Source organism: Cnephaeus nilssonii (assembly GCF_951640355.1).
Source record: "Cnephaeus nilssonii genome assembly, chromosome: 9".
Lineage (NCBI taxonomy): Eukaryota > Metazoa > Chordata > Mammalia > Chiroptera > Vespertilionidae > Cnephaeus > Cnephaeus nilssonii.
The window spans coordinates 6,817,465-6,837,967 of NC_137080.1; the positions used below are offsets into that span (position 1 = coordinate 6,817,465).

Below are 20,503 nucleotides of genomic sequence, written 5' to 3' on the forward strand. Positions count from 1 at the left end.
ACAATAAATGCCACAGAGCAGGCAATCAGTAACCATCTGTTCTATAAATAAGTATTTAAATATGAATTAGATCATTTCTAAAAAATCTTTTTTAAAAAGTGTTTGTGTAAACTCTTATTTGTTGCATTTTGGACAATTTCCTCCAGGTTTTATAAAGTAAGTACATGAGTAAAAACAGAAACGTAAAACACCACATTCAGCAACAAAAAACACCCAGCACTAACCTGTAACACAGCAACAGGTGGAGGAAAAACCTCTGCCTGGGTTGTGACCACTGTTTCCTTTTCAACGGGAGGTGGGCTCTGAGTTGTCTGGACCGTCTCTTTAACAGGTTCTGAGCTTTTCACAGTTTCCCATTCTAAACAAAATATTTGAAATTGATTTCCTCTAGATAAGTGCAACTTTTCATTTTATTTCTATGTATACACTTATTTCATGCTTGCCTAAGTCCTTCATCTACCTTGGCACATCTATCTTTAAGATGGGTCCATAGCTATAGGTGCCAATTTAGGTTTTGCCCAGATAAATCTAATTAGGATACTAAGGACGAGTCCAAAGAAGCATGACACGAGATACAAATGAAAGACAACAAAAATATTTGGTCTAAGAAAACACTTAGAAGGGATATAATACATAGGTATCGCAAAGGTGGTCTGACATAAGAGGAACCAACCTTATTCTATATTTTGTGACAAGAGAAAAACCAACAAGTACTAACCCAGTACCAAAAAATCTTTCTGAAAATACAGCGATCCAAGAATAGAATGGTCTAATGGTTCCTCCAATGATTCTCCAGCTCCCTCAGAGTAAGGATCAAAGTCATTGTAATGACTAATAAGACTACAGGAGGTCACCCCTCGGTATCTCTCTGACTTCATCTCCTACTACGCACTCCTCACTTACTGTGCTCAAGCCATACTGGTCTCCTGATCTCTGAACAGGCTTTGCACTTGCTGTTCCTCTGTACGGAATGCGTTCCCCAGATAGCTGCACATCTCATCCCTTCAACTATCACCCTCTCTGATAAAAACTGCATTAGCTCCACAAGTAGACTGCCTAGCCCCCCTTATTTGATTTTTCTTCTTAAAACTTAGAAACATAGAAATACTGTATAGTTTATCTCTTTTGTTCATGATCTATCTTTCCACTAGATTCTAGTGACTAGAACATGGGTGGACAAATTTTTCCTATACTAAAGTGGTGGGGAGAAAAAAAGTCATATAAGATAGATAAACTTAAGCGAGCATGGCTGTGTTTCAGTACAACTTTATTTACAGACGAGGCTGCCGACAAGATTGGGCCTAGGGACTATAGGTTATCAACCCCTATACTACAATGTGCACTGCATGAAATAGTTTTGTCTGTCTGTCTTACTGCTATAATCCCAGTTCCTAAAATTATGCCTGGCACACAGCAGGAACTAAAATATTTAGTAAATGAATAAATGTTCTGGAGGAACATCTATCAAGAAGTAAAAGGAGAAAATGACAAGAAGAAAACAACTGAAAAAGTGACTGAATATATGAGTTGGCCTGAGAACATAAATATTCTAAAAATTAGCTAATTATGCTACAAAGATGTGAAGCAATAACATACATAATCATATTTCAATTACTTTAAGATTTCTTACTGGTTATAATTGCTAATCATTTTTTAAAATAAAAAGACAAGGCTTTTAAAAGAGCAAGTCAGACGATCATTTGGTTATAAGCAAATGATCTCTGCCATAAAATACAAAGTATGGGCACATAAGCATTCTCAAATTACAGAAATATGAACCATTCTCAACATGGACACTATCCAAAATAATCTAGGAAGTTTTTCAAAGAAGCTTATGAAATCTCTAGTTCTCATTTAAACTCAAGGAATTAAAATATTTAGTTTTAAAAATAACCTCCACATACACAATATATAACTCTTTGTCTTGAAGAGGAAAACTTTGTTAAAGACACTAAAAATGCTACATTTGTAGACTTCTAAAATACTGTCTTCTCTATACTCTGACACTTAATGAAATAGAACCCATGAAACATATACATTGAACACAGTAGTGTTTCATATTTTTTCTCTTTTTGGAGGAAAGAAGCCAGGAAATAGAATAAAAACACAATTCACCCTATCATGAAAAACTCTTACCAATTACAAACGTTTAAGTGTGCTTTTTAAATAATAAAACTACCTTTAGGGTTCTTACCAGTATTTACAGTTTCTTGGTCAATCATGCCTCCTTCTGCAAAACCTTCCAAGTCATCCACTTTAACTTTTTCCCATGGTATGTATGTAACTCCAAGGTCCACATCCCAGAACTGTTTGTATTCTGTTTTTACACCTTTGTTTAAAGCCCAAGCAATCTATCAGGAATTAGGAGAGGAAAAAGAAAGCTTATCAATACTGTAAAAACCGGGCAAAACATTTTAAAAAATGTGGACATTGTAAATAGAAATAAAATTAGTTTTAAAAATCAGTTGGATAGGCACAGCATCACTACTGAGACAACAGCAGCCATGAAAAGTTTTCCATGTTCTGTTTTTGTTTGTAAAATAAAAACTGCATTAGATTGGGATTGTCTTTATGGAATTTATTTCCACTTCTTACTATAACTTTAAAACAACACATTTCCAGGAACAATATCCAAAACTACTTTTCACCATAAAAAATGCCAAGCTACATTATGGATAATTAGAATAATTCTTATAATTTAAACAAAAACTTGGTACTCCAGAAAAGAGACCAGTGACCCTGGAATTTACAGGAAACTCTCTGCCATAGAATGACAAAGCATGGGCACATTAACTCCATTGAAAGCAGTTACGTTAAAGTTTTTAATTCAGTTACAGAAACTGATGGAATAAATCATCTCCAAATCGAAGAAATGAAGTGTAAATTAGTTATAAGAAGTAAAAATGGAAAAATACATAATAATTACTCAGTTTAAAGATTAAAGGAAGATAAAAATAAAACCTTCATAAGGGTCTGGGTTGTATGAAATAGGCTAAAAAGGAGAAATAATAGAAATTGACTAAAGCTTTGTGTATTAATCTATCTATATCTAATTCTGTACTCAATAATACTAAAATAATAAATTTCTGTCGCATTTTGCCCATTAACATTTTTAAAAATGACTTAAATACGGAAATATTCTAATAATCCAATAAAACAAAAGCATGTGTCCCCTTACCCCAATCTCACCTTAATGACCTTGGACCCAATTTTGTATGATCCAGAACTAAGCTTCTGAAGAGCCCGAAATGCATCTTGTCGATGAACCATGCAGACATAAGCACAGCCCCTGGGAGGAATCATCTATTAAAAAAAATGTTTCCTTTAGAAGGATATAAGGAGGGCAATTCATTCTGGCATTTTATGGTTTTAATGAAAAAGAACATTAACTACTGATGAATACTGAATCATTTTCCCTTTTCCTCCTCCAGCTATCTGTTTATTGCTTCAATTCATGTACAACTAATTACTTAGTTTAGAACAAAAAACAAAATCCAAAACCTAGTTGGTCTCACTCTAAGCCATAATGGATGCGAAATCTTAAATAATCACATATCAATCAATGTGTATCTAATACACAATAAAGAACTATTTTAAAAAGTATACAAACATGCATACAATGCCACTAGATAAAAGGAAAATAATATTGTATGGCCAACATATTTGAAAGCATACAATTTATTCACAGTATTATTTCAATTTTTCCAAATAATAGTGAGTGATGTGTGAAGAATTGTTTGGGGTATCTTAACCTTAGTACAAAACCTATAAACTATAATAAGTGATAAAACTACAGCTTTGGAAGTTACACAACGTAATTTTAGCCAAGTATTTCTGGAAGTGGGTTTTAAAATGAATAGAAAAATAGCCTCATTGTAAAGATCTGAGACTTTTATTTACAAAGCATTTAATTATTCAATAGACTACCAGATCATAAAATTATCCTTAATGTATTAATTCAGAAAAAAAACAGAGCCTTTCAGTTGCTTTTGAAGAACTCAAAAGGCATTCTATCCCCTTATCATTACCCAATATCTCATCAACTCTATTTGTTAAAAATAAAAACCTTTCCCTCAGTCTTGCTAACTAACTCTTCAAGCTACTGTCATTTTTTAAAAATATATATTTTATTGATTTTTTACAGAGAGGTAGGGAGAGGGAGAGTTAGAAACATCGATGAGAGAGAAACATCGATCAGCTGCCTCCTGCACACCCCCTATTGGGGATGTGCCCGCAACCAAGGTACATGCCCTAGACTGGAATTGAACCGGGGACCCTTGAGTCCACAGGCTAACTGACGCTCTATCAACTGAGCCAAGCCGGTTAGGGCCAAGCTACTGTCATTATAATACCAAACTTTTCAAAAGTGAAGTCTACCTAACCCCTTACATACTTCTTCAAATCTTATGATATAGACCCAACTCCTTACCAACCAATTGAAAATATTTTTTTCAAACTCTCAAATAACCTACTAAATGCTAAACCTAACAAACTTTTCTTGGTACTCAAAGGTCTTCTAAGTCTTACATCAATTTTTCAAATCCAGGATTTTATCACCAGTATACATAAATAACTTAGTGCCTATTAGTTTTAAGTACTATGCTTTTCCCCCACATAAAGTATTTTATTATTTATGTGCACAATAAAATAGCTCCACAAGTATTTATTTTGTCTCTATTATATGCAAAGCTCTGTTCTTGACATTGTGGGAAATGCAAATAAAATAAGATAGGACCCTGACCTCCTGCAAGTTCAGTCTGGGAAAGACAAGAGGCACATGTAGAGCTACTGGGCAAGTCCCAGCTGGCACCTGAGGTGCAAATGAAGTGTAAAGACAATGGTCTAGTGGATTCCAGAGGAAGGGTCCCCACTTATGGTAGTTATGGAAGGCTTCTGAGAAGTAAACTTTCTTCTGGGCTCAACCTGGGAAGATACGCCAGGGCAGAGGACCCAGTTGCTCTCGCTGGCATCACATGGACATGATGGCTTTTTCCATGTAGCTCATGTTTATGATCTCTTCTTCCTAAGGGTTTTCATTCTCTCATTGGAGTCTTGGCCCATTTTATTTCATTTACAATTCTGTAGTTCAGGTGGTAGTTCTGGGCTAGCTGGTTCATCCTATGGTCAGCTGGAGCTCCATTCAAATGGGGCAGGTCAGCAGACCTGTTGGTGCAAGGGCCATCAGCTACACAGCTTGTCCCAGCTCCCTGCGGTCTCGCCTCCTCCAGAAGACTAGCCCAGGCTTCATCACGTGGTGATTTTAGTACTATGCATTTAAGTGGTAATACAGGAGAGGGTGGCGACAAGGCAAGCTAATGCCCAAATGACTGTGGTACAAGAAAGACTACAAATGTCACAAAAAGGTGAAAATCCAAAATGCTAACTTGGATTCAGGATCTATTCAGAACACTGACGCGTGGCTTTGTAGTACTTTGATAAAATTCTAAAGATACTGATCATGGGCACCCCTATTTTTTCAAATGTCAACACATTTCTGATACACAGCTAGGGCTGAGAACCACCAGTTTGAGGGTAGGAAAAAATGAGAAAAACATTTATAGATTAGATGATCATGGATTCTGAATGATAGCTTTGTTTTGACAGGTGAAATTTAAAAAGTCTATACAGCACTCCCATGGTGTAGAAAGACAAATTTGAAATAGCTAAGTTGAAACACTCAACCAATCACCTATTTATTAACCAATTACCAATTTATTTTCTTTATAACTCGGGCTAATAATTTAGTTTTTTCACTGGTAAATTAAAGATATTTGAATTTCTGCCCAGCCAGCATGTCTCAGTGGTTGAACATCAACCTATGAACCATGAGGTCATAGTTCGATTCCTGGTCAGGGCATATGCCTGGGTTGCCGGCTTGACCCCCATTGTGGGATGTGAAGGAGGCAATCAACCAATGATTCTCTCTCATCATTGATGTTTCTCTCTCTCCCCCTCTCTCCCTTCCTCTCTGAAATCAGTAAAAATATTTTTTAAATATATATACACATACATATATATTTGAATGTCTTAACCAGATTCTTGTGAGGCTCTAATCAGATCTTACATACTTGAAGGTAAAATACTAAATGACCAAATTCAATTCAAATAAAGAATGCTATTATAAATATGAAAAGTTTCAACATATAACAAATGTTGCGATCTAACACTAGAAAGGAAAATCAGTTAATTTTCCAGCAAATAATGATAAAAGGTCCAATAAACAGAGTATAACAGTAAATAAAATCATAGGGTTAATTAACTGTACGTGTCCTTAAAAAACTATAAAACATTTCATTACTTAGTTCTGGTCCCAGGAACAACAGCCCTTCAGGAAGAAGAAACTACTCAAAGAAGATTGGGCGGGGCAAAACCACGGAAAGAATCAAGTTGAGGAGTTAAAGAGTGAAGCTCAAGTGACTGGAGATGCCCTGGCCACACAGGCTTTCTTGTCTAAGGTTGGCTTTGAGAAGAAGAGACAAAGGAGGGGAAGGGAGGAAAGAAGAGGATGACAAAGACTGGGACCTCAAAGTCCAGCTGTGTCCCCACACTACCTGTGCGCTCACGTGCAGGTGGATTACAATTCTGTGGACTCGGTTTCTTTTTTATAAAAAGAAATTAAACTAGATCACACTAGTTCCTGCTAACTCAAAATTCAATGTTTTTAGGGATCAAGTGTTAGACTACTATAAAACTCCAAAGAATTTTTGTTAGAATTCCATTTTAAAAATTAATTAAGCAAGATGATAAACAGTAGAATGTATACAGAAATGATGAAAGTTGAACAATCCTTATAAAGATATGTATAAGCAGATACAATTAAGTTAATTAGAAACCAAAGTGACTCTCTGTATGAGTGAAAACTCTATTCTTTTTTTTAACCTTAAACTGTTATTTAAAAACTGATACTTACATTAATGGATTCAATTTGTCCAAACTCTTCAAACAGGTTGGTTAAATCCTGCTGTGTTGCCTTCTTGTCCACCTGACCAACCCAGAGGGTAGTGCTGCACACTGTCCAGAAAAAAGAGGCAAATGACCTGTCACACAGACAGTTCCTTTTTTTAAGGAGCTGAGTAGCTCTACTAACAATAACATTAAAATTTAAGACAGCATATTTAAAATACATGTTTACTGACATTTTTATCTTTTCTATTTAAAATCAACTAAAATCCTAGGTATCTATCCATTTGCACCTATGCCAAGCCAACCTCTATCATGTCACCTGTCCTCAAGCGTGGCTGCATACTTGAATCACTTTGGGTACCTGGATCCCACTGTAAAGATGATGAATAGTATGGAGTATGACATAGTGGAAGTTGGGAGTTTTAAAATACCACGGTAATTCTAACGTGCAACCAAGTTTCAAAACACTTTTCATTGCAATCTTGTGTACCTTGCAAGTATTTTTTTTAAATGTGCATTTATTTCATTTCAGAGAGGAATAGAGAGATGGAAACATCAATGGGGAGAGAGAATCATCAGTTGACTGCCTCCTGCACACCTCCCACCGGGGCTAGAGCTGTTCACAGGCTAACACTCCTGGTTCATAGGTCGACGCTCAACCAGTGAGCCACACTGGCCAGACTAAAGTATTTTTCTGTGCTGGAAAGTTTAAATGGATTTTTGTCCCTAATTAACATTTAAATCTCAAAACTGTATCCTATCCTTAAGGAAATAATAATTTCCACGAAAATATGAAGAGCAAAAGACTGAATTAGAACTCCTTAACTGTTACAATAAAAGACTTGGAAGCCACTACCAATTAATAAACAAATGTTACACATGAGACATCTTGTCTACTTTTAGCTGTACTGTTCATGCCTCCATGAATTATCTCCTTTTCCTGAACATCTTTTTCTTTACTTTAAAGCAAAAATGAGTCTCCCCCATTCCATGAGGAGACACTTGATTCCTAGAATGCTACTGTGTGTTGATGTTTCATATCCTCTGGACTATTCATAAAAACGCTTGTGTTCTAAGGACCAACGGTAGGGGAAAACTACTGCCTATGTTTAAAATGTGTTGGGACCACATAAAATTAATATTGCTTCCGAGAAGGAGAGATTTGAGATTTTTTAAAAGAGACATCCTTCTCATCATACTTTATGTGCTTTCTGTTTTGTTTTTATTGTGTTTACCAGTGAAAAAAAACAGCAATAGAAAATAAATTCTATAGTCAAAACTATGTAAATGGTGGTAGCAACATGACAAATTAGGCAAGGAACTACATGAAAGACACACCAGGTAAAAGCCATATCCTAAAACTGGAGATTCTGAATGCCTTAAATGTAATCATGGGAAGAGGCATGGTAGAGATTTTATGGTCACACCTTCGGCTCCCTTAGAGTCTCTTACCTTAAGAGATAAATAGAAACTTTCAGAGTGAGTTAGAGCAACATTAGATTAACACTGCCTCTCATAATCAGATTAAGATCCTGGCAAAATAGCCAAAGATTGCTGAAAGTGCCAGAACTTAGGAAGCAGGTGGCTACTGCCTTTAATTAGAAGCCTGAATTTCCAAGATGCTTCAGCAGTACTACAAGTTATACCAATTATTTATCTATTTCCAAGACAGAAAGAATATATTTGGAGACCTCTGGAAATCAGATCACCTGACCAATGTTTAGCTCTTTGCAAATAAAGACAATTTGTTCAATTTTATGTAATTTGCCCATCTGCAGTCTGCTGGTTCACCTTAGAAGTTATATAACCCACTAAGAACCCTTTAGGCAAATTTGGCACTAATTACAACTTATTTTCCTGTACCTCACATTCCTACTACGTGAACCCTCCTCTAGCCCTCTCCTAAAATAAACTCCCATTACTATCAAATTTGTTCTAATCATACATTATAGATTAACATATAGAGGAGGCAAAGTTTATACAATCGGAATGTCTCCAATACTATTTCAGTAAGTTTATAATTAGCTTTAAAGTTTACATGCTTCCTACAATAATTACTCCTACAGACCTGGTGGTTAACTGGTTAGAACACGAATGCACAGAAGTCACGGTGTTCATGTAAAGACATTACGCCTGGTCCACTTTATATATCATTAGTCAAGTCTTATATTTAGTAACTTGCATTAAAAAAAAAAAAATTTCGGCCAAGCAGGTGTAGCTCAGTGGTTGAGCGTCAAGATATGAACCAGGAGGTCACAGTTCGATTCCCTCAGGGCACATGCCCAGGTTGTGGGCTCGATCCCCAGTAGGGGGCGTGCAGGAGGCAGCCAATTGATGATTCTCTCTCATCACTGATGTTTCTCTCTCTCTCCCACTCCCTTCTTCTCTCTGAAATCAATAAAAACATATTTAAAAAAAATTTTAACTCTCAACGACATTAGTATTTGAGTAGAAACTGCTATTCCTTTCCCTTTTCTCCCCTATCACATTACAAAAGCCAAGGATAAAATTATTCATTTACCAAATTCTCAGTAAGATTTAGAGGCTCTGTAGCAGATAACTCTTTTCTTAGTATGTTGACACCAAAGTTTGCAAAAGTGTGTTGTCACTTACCACTTAATGTTTTAGACCGAATTGGAGGTAACCCCTTCTTCTGTCGCTCCTTCTCCCTTTCTCTAGCTCTTCTCTCACTGGAGTATGAACGTGATGATTTCCTCTTTCTCTCTCTTGAGCGCGAGCGTGATCGCTTTCTGTGTTTACGCTTTCGAGATCCAGACCGTGACCTAGACCTTCGTTTTCTTGGTGATCTAAAAAAAAAAATCTTATTTTACTACTAATGACAATGTTCTTCTTATATTAAATTTCTTACTTTGGAGAGGAAAAAAAAATGTTGTTTTATATTTATCTACCTCTTAAAAAATGTAACTATAATCAAGTATCAAATATGCATTTTCTCAAATCTTTATACTACTTAGGTACACATGAGTCATAAATATTTGTTTTCAATAATTCTTACTGAGTCTGGGTTATTATCCACAACCATGAAGAACAGGAAAAAGAGACCCCATAAGGGCCTCACTTTCTCTTAGTGTTCCAATTCACTTTTCCAAAGAGTCACAGACAGGGACAAAAAAATCAAGAAAATAAAAAGATCCTTTAGGTGAGGTAGATGCTACATTGTTATAATTACGAAACAAAGAATGTTTCCAACAGAGAGCTAGGCCACTATATAATCCTGCTTACAAGCTTTCGGCTTCTCCAACATGCTTATTAAGGAGGCGCTACAAGACAAGTAAAGAAGCCACTGTGCTACAACCAAATTATAACTAACATAACTTCTTTAGCCAGATAATTCAGTGACATGAGGTGGATTTAGAGAAAGCTGACTGGTCAGGCTCTCATTTAGAAGAGGTCAATACACATAACATCTTGAAACAAACAAGAAATGACTAAAAAGGTGATCAAAGATACTGCTCCCTCTTCTAGCATTTACTTACTGTTCAGATTTTCAGGGTACTCATGTGCAGAAAACAGGGTATAAAAAATGTAAAAGACTAATGACTTTCCATTTTAATTGAGCCCAGAGCATAAAGAAATTCTGTTTAATCTTTTATGATCAATCTAAACTTACACTTTTGTGTAAATCCAATGTAGTTTATAGTAAAGCCAATGTATACATGCTCCATAGAAATTTACCAAGTTAAGAAAAACCTTCTAACTCATAGTTGAATGAGCATGTACATTAATGTGCCTTAGCCATGTTGAAAAGCTCACAAAAAAAACATTTATAGGGTATTTTATAATAGTTTGATATTATGATTACTGTTTATGAAACATTTTTTGTAGTGTTATCTATATGATCATTTTTGGTATTATTATGAGATGAAATGGAATGTGAGAAATACGATACAATTTCTAACACTTCCTCCACGGCCTGACTTAACTGTTGTTCTGAGACATTAATACCCTAAAAGGTGGATGTCATCAAAATATTATCCTGTATAATAACCTATATAATAAAAGGCTAATATGCAAATTGTCCCCTCGGGAGTTTGACCAGGAGTTCAAACGCTCGCTGTGATGTGCACTGACCACCAGAGGCAGTGCAGAACATGGCGGGCAACCAGCGGTAACAGCAGGGTGCTGAGGGAGCGAGGGAAGGAGGAGGCAGGGAGGCCAGGAGGCAGGGAACTTGTTCGGCTCTGATAGCTGGCCAGGCCTACGGACCCTACCCGTGTACAAATTTCATACACCAGGCCTCTAGTTAACTATAATCAGACATGATCCAAAATCAAGGTCTCATGATATGGCTGTGATTCATGTATATTATTCAAATAAATGGCCACAGATATATCCAAGTAAAAACAGAACAAACTATTTTCTGTTTAGCAAATTCTGAATTACTTCTTTCTGAGACAATATAAGATATAATTCTAGGAAAAAAATTCCCTTTCATCTTGATGCAAAGAAATAAAGCCAATATTTTAAATGTTTACAAACAACTATTTTTAAATATCATGTAGAACCTTGAACGAGAGCGTGAATGTGTTCTTGATCTTGAGCGAACAGCCACTTTCTTTGCTTCTTGTTCAAAGATCTCCTCTTCCGCACCATCTTGCCCTTCATCTATATCCATGTCCTTAATAGTCAAAAGAAGAGCAAACAAACAAAATGCCTAGTTTAGAATCAGTACATGTTGACATTTCTTCCTTACAAACTATTCACCATAGTAGCATTAATGTCTAACAGTAAAACATTTATAATGCAGAGCTTAGGTGGGGAGAAAAAACATTCAGGACATTACTGTTTTACATAAAATGAATAATAAAATATTCTACCTAAAATAAAAATTACCATCTTTTATAATATTTTTCTCTAATTTATAAATTTATGACCCAGGAAAGCATTTACTTTTTACCTGTTGCTGAATATCTATGGAATCATCCAAATTTGCTTCAGGTTCAAGGAAATGCTGTTGACTGCTCCCTTGTGAGGGTGACGCGGAATGCTCTGATCCAAATGTTCCTTCTTGACTATCCTGAGGGGTTGCCTATTGAAAATGTATACAAATACACAAACATTGAGAAATAGTGGATATTATTACAAATGAAAATGTAAATACACAAACATGACAATTTCTAAAAACTGAGCCCAGAGCATAAAGAAATTCTATGTTTAATCTTTTATGATCAATCTAAACTTACACTTTTGTGTAAATCCAAGTTTAATTAAAAGCAAAGCAGAACTTCATAAAAGGGGAGAAGACTATAATGTTAGAATAGAATGAGAAAATCAAGTGGGTCTTCAAGTGAATTTTTAATTGCGGAAAATATAAACGATCAAGAATTAATAAAGGGAGGATATCACGAATGATATGTAATGGTACCTCCACATACGGTCAGGGCGACTATGTTTAGGGTGGCACTAGTAATCCTATTCTTTTCTCTAGGACACTATTAAAACTTTTACACAGCCATATTGAGCCTACTGGTACATAAAAATGCTTAATTTATTTTACTTATTTTTTTAAAAAATATTTTATTGATTTTTTACAGAGAGGAAGAGAGAGGGATAGAGAGTTAGAAACATCGATGAGAGAGAAACATCGATCAGCTGCCTCCTGCACACCCCCCACTGGGGATGTGCCCGCAACCAAGGGACATGCCCTTGACTGGAATCGAACCTGGGACCCTTGAGTCCACAGGCGGACGCTCTATCCACTGAGCCAAACCGGTTTCGGCAATTTCTTTTACTTATTAATCCTATCTTAAATACAATAGGGCAATTGAATTGGTAGAGCCAATTAAACAATTTATTCAATTTGCTACTCTGTTGATATACCTTCCAATTCTAAATTATTTTTAAACACTATCTACCATATGCATTAGAAAAGTCGTTTTTCTTCACCACTCTCTTTTCTTCACTCATTTTTTAACAATGACGCTTTTAAGAACATCTACTCCTTTCAGAAGGGTGTTATTACGGTATCTTTTAAAATTATGGATAATGTATAGAGCAACTAAGTAAACCGAGACGGGAGAGACTGAGATTCTTTAGAATCACATTCTCAAGTTTGTATTAATTTTCACCTTTCACTCCAATAACTTGGTGTTAATTAAGAGCTGGTCAAGAGTACTACACCTTGATTTTCCTGCTTCTCCCAAACCTTGTGAAATAAAACTGGAACTAAGGCAATTCAAAAGTGTCACAATGATAGATGAACAAATCTGTTTTTGGATAAATCTTCCATCATGACTACCTTTTGCCTCTGTAACAGCACTGAAGTAACTATCCCTCTTCCATATTTCCAGTCTTTCACTTGTACCTGTTACAGAAATTAGAATTCTGCCTTTGCCCACACGATGTATGCGCTTCATTAGAGAAGAGGTTACTTGAGGACTTGCTTTTCTGTTCACCTCTGTGTATGTTATTTGTCTAACAATGCTTATTTTAAATGGCTGTGATGTTGTATTAAATTCACTTTCACCAAAAAGTTATGAATATTATAAAGATATTTCATTTCACTGAACTTCAATTTTCTATGGTATAAAATGGGAGTCAAAAGACCTATCTCATCAGCATTAAATGTAATCACCCTAATAAAGTTCCTGCCACATGGTGATAGCTGAAGTAAAGGCAGCAATCTATTCTGTCATCACCGCCATCAACAACAGCAAAAATCATCACTACCTTGCTTGAGAGGGAGGGAACTGACTGAGTGGAGAGGAACTAAGTTGTGGTATTGAAAGCCCATCTCTGTCTTCTGTTCTCCACTTCTAGGATACTGAGATTAATTTCTACAATGTTCTCAATCCATTCATAAGTTGCTTGAGTACATTTTGACTACAGAAAAAAATTGTTAAATCCTAAAAAGACTAATCTTCCTAATAAGTTGAAGAAAAATCACCATACTTAATAAGAAACATCAATTTATAGAATACAGTCAGCAATAACTCCAAAGGCCACAAGATGGAGCTAAAAACCTTTTGAGGCTGTTGCTGTTCCAGGAGTTGCTGCCTGAGGTGTTCCAGGTTTTGCTGCTGTAGTTGCTCTGCTATCTGATGAAAAATGGAATTGTTCACAGATTCTGAAACGTGAGAACTAAAAGGAAAAACAAGTGGAAATATATTTTAAAAACGAGTAAAGATAATATAAAAATAACAGAGTATTTAACCCTGACCCCCAAAGCCAAGGAAATGAAACATACTCTACTACAATGTTTATTTTTGGAATACTAACAAAGAAAATGGAATACCTCAAAACATTACTATGTTAAAATAGAAATATACTCTTCAGTAGTGTTTCAATACATGACATGTTAGAGATACTCTGATAAAGATTTGATATTACTATCTCATGCTATTAAATATATATGTTAGTACTTTTTACAATAGAATATTTTAAGAAAAGCTCAATAAAACTACTAAAATCAGTTTAAAAGTATTTAAACAGTCACTTTAACTTCTCTAACTATGAAATAGTGGGAGAAATGTTCTATTAGTACATATGAAAGCTATAATTATAATGGATAATAAAATCGATAAAAGTAATCTGCTTTCTTTAAAAAAGCACTCATATTATTAGGTATGCTAACAGAAACAATGTTTAGATAAGAGGAAATAATTTAACTATACTCTGGGAAATTCACACCTGGAATTCTGGGTGCCACAAGGTAAAAGGAACAAAAAAGAGGGCATCCCAAAGGGGACAATCAGGATGGTGAGAAGTCTTGAAACAGTTAAAAAAAGAGTACATCATCTGGAGCAAATAAGCCTAAAGAGAAGAATGATACCTATCTTCAAAAACTGAAGGGCTATGTCTCAAATGATAGTGGAGCAAATATTTCCTTGCTTCAGAAAGCAGAACGGATGAGTGTGTAGAAGGCAAATCAAAAACAGGATTCAGTAACAAAAGAACATAAAACAATAATTACTTAACTTCTCATAATGGAAGGCATTACTACCTTGGATAAATACCTTACTGTCAAGACTATTAAAGATAGATGATTCTTACATTGTTCAAGCAACTGATCTACATAATTTCAAATGCTTCTTCTAACTTCACAACTCAATCTAAAACATCAGCTGTTAATGTTTTCAAGTAGAATCTCTTTATCAAAGTAACATATTTGTATTTTATTTTATGTAAATAATCTTTAAATACATTATCCCAATATATAAAACTAATAAACTGAAACAAGATTCCCAGAAGTTCTCCCCATTCATCAATCCACTTCCATTCTCCCACCTTCCACACCACACCCAAGACTGTCCTTCCCAATGTTGTTTCATGAACTTCACAAAATGTAGGGCTCTGCAGAATTGCTGGGGGTGGGTGTGAGGGTGGGGAGGCTGAGCTAAATAAAAACATACAATCATTTCTTTAAAAAAAATAAAAGATCCCACCCTGGCCAGTTTGGCTCAGTGGGAAGAGCTGCGGCTGAGGACTGAAGGGTCCTGGGTTCAATTCCAGTCAAGGGCATGTACCTCAGTTGCAGGCCCAATCAACGGGCATGGTCAGGGCATGTGGAAAGGCAACCAATCGATGTGTCTCTCTCACATCGATGTTTCTCCTCTCTCTCTCCTGTTCACTCTCTCCAAAATCAATGGAAAAATATCACCAGGTGAGGATTATCAACAACAACAACAAAAATCCCTACAACCCTAACCTCTACTTCTCCTTAGTCTGATACACTTCCAGGATTTGATATACTTCCCAGAAGTGACCCCTGGCACTAGAAGCAAGCTTCTTTCCTATTATTTCAAATATTCTTATAAGTGAGATAAATAAAACCTAATATAGATACAGAAAATATCACAACTAGATTAATCAACATTTATCAACATTCCCATAAAGACTTTTGATATAGCCAACTATCTGCAAAGATTTGAGAGTCAAGATAATATAGTGAGGCAACGAGAAAACCATCCTACCATCATTTTGTAATGTTAGAGCAAAACAGCCTAACTTACTCAAAGGATGTCTAGTAGTTCAGAATGCAGCAATCCACCCAATATTTATTAAAAAAACCATCAAACACTTATGGTTATAAAGATAAACATAATGATGCTTACAGTTGAGAAGTTGGAATTTCTTTTTTGGGTTCTTCACTATGCTCAGAATCTTCCCCAAAATCAAACCTATCCATCAACTTCTGGGGAGAAGGGGGTGAGGAAGGGGAGGAAGAGAAAGAGAGAGAGAGGTTAAGAAGTGCTTCTCACAAATATGTTACAAATGCTATTTTATTTAAAGGTCAATTATGTCTCACGAATTTATCTGTATCACTCAATAGTTAATATGAAAATGTTTCATATTATTCCTTCATGTTATACTATACTAGAACATTTTATTTGAGTGGATCTTTACTCTTCTTTAAAATACTGACATACATTGCCTTACATAACAGAACAAATCATGCTACACAGGATAAATACTAATACTCTATAGAAGAAAAAATTAGAATCAAAATAAAGCAGCTTGCCAATGGTAATAAAGCTTGATAAAAATATCTAGGACTATAATCAATGATCTATTCCTAGTACAGTTTTCTTAAAATGCTCCACTGTTTTCTAAATGATCAATTTGAAGAATTTTATGTGGTCTAGCTATTTAGAGTCAGGCTAAATTACACTTGGAAGCTGCTGGCTAAAAAAATCTAGTAACTCAATAAATCATTATTTTCTATGGAAAATAATAGTAGCAAAAATAAAATATGGGTAACACTTCCAAGGTATTTTAATATTCCCATAATTAACAAGAATAGTGAAAATATCACACAATAAGCTATACGTGAAAAGTTTTCAACTTAAATAACACTAGTTACACCTCAATTTATCAAAATATTATAGAATTATAGAATAATGACAACTCGTAGAAAAGTTGTTCTTTGAACTTACACAATGAACAGCTTTAATTTTAGCAGGTTAAAATTATAGAACGCCATAATTAATACATTTGTAACATCCAAAAAAGAAATTTAGAAATTCAGAAAATAATCCTTTGCCTTAATGGTGAATTCACAATTTTACTGACCTAAAAATCTTTCATCTTTATGCAAAGGAAAATACTGTAAATGTTTCAAACCGAATTATGAAAGTACTTAATTTAAGAAATTTGAGGCTTTTGTAAAACTGGTAACATCCTGTACAGTAGAAACTGAAATAATTCTATGATAAAATTCAATTACCCACATGCTAGTATATAAAACCCCGTAATTCACACAGAACAGACTTGATAACTTAATTTCTACCTTGTTAAAAGACACTCCCTGTTCCAAGGGATTGAGCGTATTGGCTGCTGCAGCTGCAGCGGTAAGCTGTGCGGTCAGAGCCTGCAACTGAACAACAAGACCAGCATCCAGGGCCTGCAGAATGGAAGGCTGGGGCTTCTGCTGTTGTATCTGCAAAGTTTGTATTAACTGCTGAAACTGGAAGGGAAAAAAGGGAAAATTAATATAAACAGGTGCTGGGTTTTATCTACCAGAATGCCCATCTAAAGCTTCTAGTCAATAGAATTCGTTCTAGTCTTTGGAGATGAAGAAAAAAAGGTAAACTAACACAAAACAAGAGTTAATTTTTTAAAAAATAAATTTTGTGTGCCCTCTATAGAACATTCCTTAATAAATTTGTCTTGCTTCTGGAAAGTGAGAACATTTTAAACAAAACAAAGTGTTCATTCAATGATAACCAGATAAAGAACTCATCACAAGCAGACTGATTGTTTTCACTAAGCTTTTCATCTCTTCTTCAATTAACTTACTCCATCTCTGTAAAAGGACAAGCACTGACCACAACTGCTTTTACTATCTTTCAGATCTGACATCTGATAGCATGTTTCCTCAAAGCAGGAAAGCAAAGAAATCTGTCCCTTAAAGCAGAGTCCGAAACTAAAGGTGAACAGTGAAACAAGGTGAAAGCAAGGAAAATAAAGGTGAACAGTGAAACAAGAGTTGAAAGTAACCCCTCTTGCCCCTTCTCATCCACCCTCTTAGTGGGAGAAAGTACAAACACCACTCAAGATGAAAGTAAAATAATTTCATGCCTATCTAAAATAGCAGTATTAAGAAACAAGCAATATTAAGAAACAAAGGAGTCATTTAGCTATCAAATAAACATTTACTACAGACTGCTAATATAATACCAAAAAAAATAATTTAAAAATATATGATGGTTGAATTACCGCACTAAGGAAACTACAGAACAGACAGAATGAAGGAAGAAAGGAAGAGAGAGAAAGGAATAAAAGGGAACTGGTGAGGAAAGGAGGGAGGGAAGAAGGGAAGGAGGGCCATATCTTTCCTTTACACACTTTAACAGCACCTTTTGGCACCCCATTTTCCCCAATAGCACTGTTATATTTTCAGTCACCCAGGTTTAAACCAGTGCAGGATCCTACTTCTCCTCTACTCTGCACTTGATATTCTATCAATTACTGTGTCTTCTTGACTTTATGTACTATTTCTCCTGGAAAATCCCATCTCCTGCCAAAAGTATTTATTTTCATAAGTATTTTTAAAAATGGAAACATTTACTTTATGAATGATTTTCAAAATATCAGTATCACAAAATAAAATTAATAATCCAATAATTTTATGTATTACCAAATCAGTTTCCTAACTGTGCCAAAAACGTAGAAGTTGGGTCTGATACATGAATATAATTGAATTGGTTTTTACATTTTTAAAACTCTAGAATGGTCCCTTTTTTTTGAGATTGTCCTTTTTAAAGACCCTACTACTTTTCACAGTCATTATTCCCTTATATTATCATTGTTAACAAAACAAAGATACTCCTATCTCCAGACCTTCTCTCCTCTCCCACCCATTAAAGTACAGTTCAGATCATGTGACTTCAACATAAAATTATCTAGCAATTTCCCACTGCTTAGCATATCAATCCTTTATTTCTCAGCTCGCCATTTATGTATAGTAAAACCCAGGCCCCACGCTTTGATCTACCATTTCAACTTTTTCACTAATAACTTACTAGTATATGCACAGGCCACCTTATCCTCCAGACAACTCAACTCTAAAATATCTTTTGTATACCCAATATACATTACTCATTCTTTCTACAAAAAAGTATTAAATGCCTACTAGAATCTAGAAACTAGAGATACAGCAGTGAACAGAACAGACAAAAATCCTTGCCCTTGTATAGCATACATTCCAGTGGGAAAAAACAGAATAAACAAAATAAGTAAATTATACACTGTAACAAGATAGTATGTGCTAAGAAAACACACACACACTCTTTAGAGGGTGCATTATGAAACAATCCATTAGGAAAATAATGAGTTCTATATCATTGTCAATATAAGAAAGCTTCTCACCTGCTGGCCTTGAGGACTTTGTAAGATCTGAGCTACAGCTGTAAGTGTATCTGTATTTGCTATCTGGGATACCCATGGATCAGGTAAACCTTGGACCACATTGGCTGGAGTAACAGGTGTCACAGGAGTTCCTTTAAAAAGAGACATTACACCCACCCCAATAAATTTGTAAGTAAATAAATGAAGCTTGAAAAGGTAGAGAAATTTGCTCTGTCACTTTCATAAAACACATACAAATTTATATAAATGTTTTTATTTTACTGTCTCCATTTTTAAAAATCATTACAGAATTAGACAGGTTAAAATACCATAAGGATGGTCCATTCTTGTCTACAATTAACTACTTTAAATTACTACTATAATACTTAGCAGTCATTAAAAATCTTACTACAGATGAAAATTCAATTACATAAAAAAATAACCAAAATACAATCTTCAATGAAAAGTTATAAACTAGTATATATAAAACTATTTGTGTTCAAAAATGCGCGTGCACACACACATGCGCGTGTGCGCACACACACACCAAAAACTAAATATATACCAAAATGTTAACAAATGTAATTGTTGGATATGATAAAAAAGTATGTCAATTAAAATTCAAGAACTGATTTTGAGATGATTATTAACGCATTCTTGGCTCCATCAAATAATTTTTTCATGGATTCTTATAATATTGTTTCTCTAGTATACTGTGAAATATTATCAAGTTGATTTGCATAGAAGTTTATAAGATTACAGGCAGTTAAATCAGAAAAAACCTGGCACACCAATTCCTAAAGGCTTTTTATGTTTATGTATCTAAGGATTAAAAATATTCAGCTCCCTAGTTTTCAGAAATGAATTACTCACAAATGTAATGTCTGATTTTATTTTTCCTTCCAATTACTTTTCAATTACCTAGTCTAGTCAAATTCTCCTGCACTGCAGAATCATTATTTTACATATGAATAATCACCTGAAAAGTATGGGTACAATATTTGGAAAACAAGTCTGTATCAAAGCAACGTACCTGGGGTATTGCTCATAGCAGCGGTAGTACTGGCCAGAACAGGTGTGACAACTGGAGGAGGAATTCCTGCTGCCATATCCAAAAGAGGCTGAATAATCTCACTCTTAAATACATTGTTCTTCTGCCATAAATTCAATACTCTCACTATTTTACTCTAGAAGAAAAAAGAAAAATGACACTGATTTTTTTGCTTTCAAATCTTAGCACATACTATTTGGCCAGTGAGTGGGAAGAATGGATTAAAATAATTTCTACAGG

At 35.0% G+C, this 20,503-nt stretch overlaps 1 protein-coding gene across 9 annotated transcripts in view; it reads right to left on the reverse strand.

The window, feature by feature from the left end:
- Positions 1-20,503, reverse strand: part of SCAF8 (SR-related CTD associated factor 8) — a 138,182-nt gene that overhangs the window by 77,980 nt on the left and 39,699 nt on the right. For 8 of the 9 annotated variants that reach the window (XR_013813921.1, XM_079779702.1, XM_079779701.1 and 5 more), the window contains 12 exons: positions 20,246-20,399; positions 19,234-19,364; positions 17,153-17,329; positions 15,978-16,057; positions 13,887-14,004; positions 11,822-11,953; positions 11,430-11,542; positions 9,517-9,710; positions 6,911-7,011; positions 3,190-3,303; positions 2,195-2,351; positions 225-358 (listed from right to left, as the gene is read on the reverse strand). Coding sequence is in view for 8 of the 9 variants with exons in the window: in XM_079779702.1 (XP_079635828.1) it covers positions 225-358; positions 2,195-2,351; positions 3,190-3,303; positions 6,911-7,011; positions 9,517-9,710; positions 11,430-11,542; positions 11,822-11,953; positions 13,887-14,004; positions 15,978-16,057; positions 17,153-17,329; positions 19,234-19,364; positions 20,246-20,399 (1,605 nt within the window). In the remaining variant the exon portion in view is untranslated. The remainder of the gene's footprint in view (positions 1-224; positions 359-2,194; positions 2,352-3,189; positions 3,304-6,910; positions 7,012-9,516; positions 9,711-11,429; positions 11,543-11,821; positions 11,954-13,886; positions 14,005-15,977; positions 16,058-17,152; positions 17,330-19,233; positions 19,365-20,245; positions 20,400-20,503) is intronic. The other variant, XM_079779703.1, reaches the window with a different exon arrangement.